At 39.6% G+C, this 8,627-nt stretch overlaps 1 protein-coding gene across 1 annotated transcript; it reads right to left on the bottom strand.

Moving 5' to 3' along the window:
- Positions 1-299: 299 nt before the first annotated feature.
- Positions 300-5,737, bottom strand: LOC306732958 (palmitoyltransferase ZDHHC23-A-like; the record flags this gene model as incomplete). Its single annotated transcript, XM_079214139.1, has 4 exons — positions 300-573; positions 2,903-3,070; positions 3,326-3,958; positions 5,619-5,737. 4 exons carry the CDS (start codon positions 5,735-5,737, stop codon positions 300-302), a joined length of 1,194 nt encoding a protein of 397 aa, XP_079070265.1.
- Between the last annotated feature and the right edge of the window lie 2,890 nt (positions 5,738-8,627).

The raw sequence follows: 8,627 nt of genomic DNA, 5'->3' as shown, positions 1-8,627 counted from the left end.
GTGGATAAAATATACAATACCATGAAAGAGCCTGCAGCCTTTATGTCTGCCTGTATGTTATGTCCTTGAATAAATTGTGCAACAACTTCCAAAACAATTATCAATGTGTAGTTTTTAAACACTTTTTAGCACCTTGGGGTTAAACATTTTGTATGTATTATGAAGAGACTTGAATGCAACAAGCATTGGGAGACATCGGTCGATATCTCCGAAGTTACTGTACACATGAGATGTAATTCTTCAAGCAAACTGTATAAAAAGTATGTTACTTTGATGTGAATAGAGAGTACAAAGTGAAACTAGACCAAGTCAGTGAGGCTGGAGCGAGGAGAAAGCGAGGCATCTGCCATGGTGAGGAACTCAACCCAGTTTTGATAGAAGCCACGTGAATACTCTCCCGTGTCGATGACGAGTCCCCAAAGGCGTCTCTGGCCTGTTTTGTTCCTCAGAGCCAGCTGAGCCTCCCGCTCGGTCACATTGAAGCTGATATTCAGAACTTGTCCCACCAACAGATAAAGAAGTCCACCTGTGACAATGCTGCTGTACCACGCACAGGTGAAGCAAAGGGCCATGCTGTTGAGATAAAGCAAGAGTGAATGTAACTTTACAGTAGTATAATTTACAGCCCACGGTTTGAAATGTATTTTAAAAAACTGGCTCCTCTGGCAGCTGATCACTTTATCTGAATGTTTGTAATTCTGCCACGTTGTTATAAACCTATTGTTTCATTTTAGGAACATAGTTCAGGTTGATCCGATAATCAGTGTCCACCAATCTTCATTTATGGTAAATATGACACAATTCAAGGAAAAAAAGAGGGAAAGTTGCCATGCTTAAAATGATTATACACGCATGCACGCCTTGCAAAAAGATATCTGCTGTTCATGCTAATTTCTTGAGACAAAATTAATCATAATACATGTATGAATTCATTATTGCATCGAAGGCCATAATTTTTTACATTCAAAGCTTTGGTTGAGGATTTCAAATGACACTTATAATGTTTTATGACGTTATCACCCTAAAGAATGTAGAATAAATTACAGTTTGTCTTTGTCACTGAGTGGTGCGGGGATGACACATTTTTGTAGGCCAACCCAGAATTTAGCATCGCACTGGTTCCCTTTGTCAATGGTATTTCTCAATTGCAATTTAGATAATAAAAAAATTGCTTTGTGAAAAAAACAAAACATGTACGGTTTTGTTGCAAGATAATCTTCACAAATTCATTTTTTTTATTGTATTAGTTTATTTGGGAGGAACAGTGCACATTAATAAAAAAATCCTGTAAAGTCCCTGGAGAGGTGTTACAAAGTCACCTTAAAAACAGAATATAAGATTACAATTACAAATGTATTCATTATTTACCCTTTAGAAAGCATGCAGAAACAATAAAAGAATATATAGCATCAATATAAGTACAACATCATTCAGGACACTCTTGTACTACATTGTCAAGTACTATTAAGACATACACCACAGAGGCTCATAAAACAACACAAGATTATGTTGTATTGTTAGATGCAAAAAACATACATGTCAGAAGCACAACACATAAAGACATGCATGCAGAGTATGTAAAATATATAAGTTAGTCTGACGCAGCTAAACAACAATAAAATACATGCATGCAGTTATAATAAATGAATGAAGTAAAGGCCAATTTTGTGATTTTCGATGCGTGAATGCAACCTCCACAAGTGAAAAGTAAATGTTAATGTGCGAGTATGAACAACAAGTATGTGAGTATGAACTAGTCGGCCTGATGATGTTTAGGCATCTAACCAAAAACACATAAAAAAAATCCATTGACTTTGAGATGAAGAAACCAGGAACTAATTACCAGATTAAGGACTGATTCCTCCAGCTCTCTATAGTGGTTATATAAATGTTGTTTCATGGTGCTGTTAGATTGCTGCTAGACCCCGTGGTAATACAGGTGTGCGAGAGTAAACAATTTTGTCCGCAGTGAAACATTTTTTTTTTTAAATGCTGAATTACAACGAATTGAAGCAGAATATTTTGTCAGATGAAAAACATGGAGTGAATTTTGGAAGTCAGTTTTTGTGAATGCACCAGTATTGTTGTAAATTCTGTATGATAGAAGATATCTGCAGGTCTGGAGGTTGTCCTTTGGGTGTAGCCTACAGTGCAAATCCTGTACAAACTGCAGGTGTTTCGGTAGCACTTTATAATAACTACACACTTTTTAGTATTAGTAAAGCACTGATTTCATCATTTATAAAGCATTATTCCAGCATGAATACTCATTAGTAACTCATTCATAAACACAGTTATAAATGTTTCATTCTTGATTAATAAGCTATGGTTTCATACTTATACTATAAATGATGAATTCCCCATTTGTCAATAAAGTATTCAGGACTCATAGATGATTAATAAGATCATTTGTAAAGTGTTAATAAATGATAAAAAAATGCTTCAATTCATGATGAATTCAAGTACGCGTTACTACTAATTCAGTAGTTACTAACCTTTCGTTAAGTATTAGTTAAGCATGTTCTGTGACCTAATCTAAAGTGTAGACTATCTATGCTTTACAAAGCATTAATACATGTCATGATGAATACAGTAGTTACTACTCATTAATTCAGTAGTTACTACTCGTTAGTTAAGTAATAGTTAAGTATGTTCTGTAACTGAGACTTCTGCTTAAGCAGTGGCTCAAAGCTAGCAGAAGTCTCAGTTATATTCTCAACAGAAAAGGGAAATAGACACAACACAAAGTGATGAAGAACATTAATATGATGGTGCTGGGGGGCCATGCCCGTCAGTGGCACGAGTGTTCCATAGTTTGTTGGCACATAGCTACATATGGACTGGTTTGAGCGTGTACAGCAGGGGATGCTTGCAGTCAACAGAACATGAATGAGGGCCGTACCTGGACTGGCTGTAGACGCCGGGGCAGTAGAGGAGAGCCGTCACTAGATACTGTCGAGGACAGAGGGTGCGGAGCACCACACTGATGCCATATAGAGAGGTCAACAGGAACACTGACAGGGTCAGCAAGAAACTCCGATGGTTTGCCTGTCCAACACAGCTGTTTATCCTACAACGCCCCAACACATACAGACGTAACACAGAGACACAACACAATGGACCAGTTTAGAGATTAAAGCAGCAACACGCTGCCTGATATTGTGGCTATTTACACCTAGTGTATGTACAGTGATGCAGATTTTAAAGTTTACATGTGAAAGACTTTCCTTCCATATTCATTTTCTTGAATGCACGATACATAAACGTATTAATTACTTCACTGGCCACACAATACATATAAATACATCTGTTATGTCCAACCCACCAGATACAGTGGTGGTCCAGACGCTGGACACATGATCCACAAGTCCGGCAGTGTCCGGTCCGTGGGAGTCGCATTATTTTGCACACAGGACATGTGCTCCATTTTGCTGTCAGGGCCTCTTTTGTTGTCTGCAACTCTGCTCCAATCTCTGAGGATGCTCCTGATTGGATAAATCCATTACGTTGTGTGGAGTTCTTGTCGGCCTCCTGACAGTGACTGTGTGCTTCATGTAGGGAAGTGGTCACCAACCCTGGGCCTCTCTTAGTGTGAATGAGACAGACTACGGTGAGAATCACCCCCGTGGTCACAGCACACTGCTCCAGCTGGCTGACGTCTCCTCGAGGTAAAATCTCTGTGATGAAGAGGTAATACATGTAGAACAGGGAGAAGAGAGCAAGGGTGAGGAAGAAGAGTGTGGGTCTCTTCTTTCTGTGCGTGGCGTAGTAGTACCACAGCACCAGGCCGGGCAGAGCTGTCAGGATGATGATGCCCAGCAGGTAGTGCAGCGCTGCCACCCGCAGCAGGAGAGGGAGCAGCAGCAGGACCGGGATCATAGAGATCTCGAGTCTGTCAATGATGGCCCCACATACAGAGGACTGACATCCACCTTTAGGGGGCCTGTCTTTCAGCCACCTATAGAAGACAATGGTCATCAAGTCATAAATACAAACATTCATAATCATGAATGTGGCCTTTACAGTTGCTCTTTTCATTGGTAGAAAGGCATTGTTTTTTCTTATGCTTGTGCAACATACATTTTTCAATACACTCTAAAATCAAATCATCATGCTGCTTTCACATGATATGCACTGCTTTTTCAGTTACAGTGTATAGCTGTAAAAGCATAATACAGATTTTATAAATATTGTGAGGAAATATCAGGTGTCAGAATCTTTAGGTTCTGAGAGGCCCCCTATAGTAACTTGAAAAAGCTTATAAAGGAATATGCAACATGTAAGTGCAACAAAAACTAAAAACGTTATTGGCTTGAAATCTAGATTTTAACTCAGCGCCCCTCTACGAGACAGCACCTCACGATTGGTGTAATATGAAAGGAATAGTTAATAAACACTTTGTGAAATTCACATGTTTACTTTATTTCCAAAAGTTAGATGTATAAGATTGATACCAGTCTGATGACTTCAATTTAAATTGAAAAAGCTACTGCCAGGAGAAAAAAGAAGAAGAAGGAAACAGGTGGAAATAGCTATTCTGGCTCTGTTGGAAAGGTCACACAATCTGCCTCCCAGCGCCACTAAAGCTCGATAATTAACACTTTATGGCTGGATTGCATCAACAAGGTCTTATTTAATCTTTTAAATTTATTTTAAATTTTATGATTATTTCTAATCTGAGTTTAGCAAGATTTTAAATGAAGCAGCGCTCTGTTGCACAAAACTATATCAAAATGAAAATGATTGCAATCAGTATGGAGATCCTCTATCACCCAAATTCAAATAAATAAATAAAAAAAACAAAAAGTCAGTTAATTGGCCAAACATTACTCATTTTCACATATTAAATGTTGAAATTGAATCTTTCCTGTTTGTAAGATCATGTTTATTGAGGTTTTACATTCAAACCATGATCTAATCTGGTTTTAAAATGAATCCTTGTTGGTGCAGCTGAGCTGGCGGATGGCAGCTAGCGATGCTAAAAGTGTTAACTTTAATCAATTTTAAAAAGTGATGACAGAGCTAGCAGTGTTTACTGGAGGATGGGCTATATGCTTTTGCAACAAGGCTGTTCGTTGGGACGCCATTCTTATCTGTATGAGAGCAGTGCAGAGCGGCGGCCATGAGTTAGCCAGTCAAGCATCATCACATTCACCAGCATGCACCAAAAGCATACATTTGGCCGACAGTAAGGTGAAGCTCGGACAACAACACAACTAGTGGTTTGCTGCTAATGCACTGAAGATCAATATAGCATCGTTAAGGTTAGGCTACATCAGCGGGCAGCGAGCCTCACAAGAGTTTTCAAAAGCTTTTGCATGTTTTTATGTTTTCAAAATGTTTTTGCATGTTTTAAATGTAGGGTAACCATGGACACAACTCCGTGAAGCCAGGCTAGCTGTTTCCCCCTGTTTCCAGTCATTATGCTAAGCTAGCTAGCCAGCTGCTGACTGCAGTATTTATCTTTCTTGGTCATACATGATAAAGACAATGTTACTTAGAGCAGTCTTTAAAAGAGTGTGAAAAACATTTCAAACTTCTAGGCCTACTTCATTTTCCAGTACAGTACTTCAGTATATTCTTATTAGTACTGGCCCTTTTTCTTTCTCCCTTCATACCTGTTAAAGGCTTCATCCAGATCTTCACAGTCACAGCAACATCCGTACTGGTCGATATCACACTCACAGCAACACATAGGGTCATCTGGCTCTGGAGGCTTTAACTTCTCCCATTTCATAATGGCTTGCGTATAGTGTATAAGCTGTCATTTGAACAAAAAAGGCCATCAATTTAAACTCTGTATACACTCTTGCACTACAGGTGAAATATAAAAAATGTGTAACTTACTGCTGCATATGAAAAAGTATATCCTACCACAACCAATAACAATCCTCAGGACTATAATTTCTTTTTTTTAATATTCGTAAATTATCAATCACACACAACACAACCACAGACATACGCACACACACACGCACACACAGACACACGGACGCACATACACACAGACACACGCACGCACATACACACACACGCACACGCATACACACACACACACACATCTTACCCTAGATCATACAGGTTAAAGCAACTTTTACTGGACTCAACCTGTTACTAATTGCAAGATCTTCTGTTTTTTGTAGAAATTAATGATGTCCAAAATCAGACGATGCTCAGTCCCCAAGAGCTTCGAAAGTAATTTGTTGAAACAAGGCCACAGTGTCCACAGAGACAAACTATCTGGGTCAGCGAACCCAAGTTCTCAACACTCAGAGATGTACTTGAGTTATTGTCTGTGTGAGTTATTATTTAATTTTGTCATACAGAGCCTGATTTGGATCTATACAATAAACTGAATAAACATTACAAATAGGAAGACAAAATAAATATTTCAATCAACTTTTGATTGTTTGTCTTATTCTAATTTCCTAATATAACAGTTTTTATATGAGTAGTAATCAAACTGCATTATCTAGTAATGAACACGATGACTTATTTAATGTTGTGTTTAATAAAACCATCCCCTTTTACAAAACCAAGATTAAATATTTTCTCCCTTAACTTACCTTAAATTTCTGCCACAAAAACACCAAACCATCAACACACGTGGGCTGAAAAGTCAGATTTACTCTCTCCGGGTAAAAGTCATGGGATCTTCTGCAAACGATGAAGAGGGAAATGATTAGAAGATGACCCCTTGTCACGAAGCTCCTTCAGTAAATGACTGAGAGGGAGAAACAGCAGCCTACTTTCTCATCAGTCATTTGTGTTGAAAAAGGAAATGGGCATGTTTCTGCTGTGGCGGTGCTGCGGCGACAACGTATCAGTGCACTGAGATGGTTTTCATCTCTTGGATTGGATTCCCTCGGTGGAAATATCCCAACAGAAGGCAACTTGGACTCCTCCTGACAAGCTCAGTTTTCCCAAGACTATCTTCCTCGCATGTCATTACATAGTTCACCAGTTGTCCTTTGGCGTCGCCTTCTTCACAGCTTCAGCTTCTATTAGAAGTTTGAATACTGGCATGCTTGGTAGGTGCTATTGGCTGAGGAAGGCAGAGAGCCAGCAGCCTTTCATGCCTCTCTCCACAGCTGAAGGGCTATGTTGAGGTGTTCAGAAGCTGTAACAACAATCCACACTGAGCTGGACCGTTGGGCGTATATGAGAAACATGACAGGCATTCATAGACGAGAGAGTGGGTGATGATCCAGAGGGCAGCCCCACCCTCTGGGATCACATTTCCTTCCACTAGCAACCTGACCTTGCTGCTCACACACAGAAAACTCTAGAAAGGAGAGTGTGTGTGTGTGTGTGTGTGTGTGTGTGTGTGTGTGTGTGTGTGTGTGTGTGTGTGTGTGTGTGTGTTTGTGAATAGAGGGGTTTCTATACATTACACTACGTGTGATATTTGTGACAACACTGGATACTAACAGTGACAATGTGATAAGTGATGTCTGCAGGGAAGTGTTTTTTTTACTTGACCCTTGATCACTTGGCAGAAGTTTAGAGCACAACTCAGCAAGTGTCAGGAATTTGGATTTAAATTCTTGCTCCTGAACACTTTAACAGAGAGCTTCTTTTCATTACACGCAACAGTTAGTTAGCGGATGATAGGGAGGCCCGTAAAAAAATCGAAGCAAAATGGGGAGAAAAATGCAGCTTTTTTTAAATTACCCATGATTTCAAAGAATTGGGAAAGCATACTGCCGCCTGGATGATGAGCACTTTGCAAATACCCAGAAGTTCAAGAAATAGTCAGAGACATGCAGGAGGTTGCAATAGTCAGTTTGCTCATAATAGAGACATTATAGTCATTAATTACACAGAGAATAAGACAATTGTCTTATTTAACTTTCAGTTCTGTTATTATTTACACACACACACACACACACACACACACACACACACACACACTGCCCGTCGGTCAGTCTCTACGAGCTGAACAAAGAGAGAAAAAAAGGAGGGTGCATTGTAAGCTAGAGGCGGATGAATCCTGAGACCACAGAAGTCTCTTAATGTCCACCGGTGTAAGTCTGGATGGGCTGAATCAATGCAGAAAAAAAGATGCAGCTCTTGCTCCTGTGGGTAATGCATCCATTAGTCTTGATGGAGCCCGGAACCCGAGATAACGGCTATAATCTATTTTGGAGGAATTAATGCTGGGAGTCAGGCTGAACTGAGAGTATGTGTTGGAGATTACACATCAGCAAATGAAAACAGATGTCGTACTGGCAGCGAGCAGAGCACGACGACTGGATGCAGTAAACAAGGGAAAATATATCTTGCTGTCATGTTTGATGAAACTGTTTCTTGTCTCTGCTCTTTCCTCCACAGTAAAGTAAGTTTATTAGAGTTTTCCAAGTTAAAGGCCTTCTCACTGAGCTTCTTTTGAGTGATTGGCTCTTACATGAACACCCAACTTTCCACCTAACTTCAAGCAGTTTGGGTTATTTCAAAATAGATTGTTATATTTTTTGTTTTGATTTCAAAGGGACGGGACTTGTTAAAAACATAGACTGTACATAAGAAATGGATGTAATAGTGAACGGAAGTGTTTGGCTTGCGAAGGAGTGACATAGAGACGGCTCTGGTAGCGACCTGTCAATCACAAGGTAGCTCTGACCTAA

This window comes from Taurulus bubalis (assembly GCF_910589615.1).
Source record: "Taurulus bubalis genome assembly, chromosome: 2".
In the NCBI taxonomy this organism is placed as follows: domain Eukaryota; kingdom Metazoa; phylum Chordata; class Actinopteri; order Perciformes; family Cottidae; genus Taurulus; species Taurulus bubalis.
This window is presented reverse-complemented; position numbering and strand designations above follow the sequence as displayed.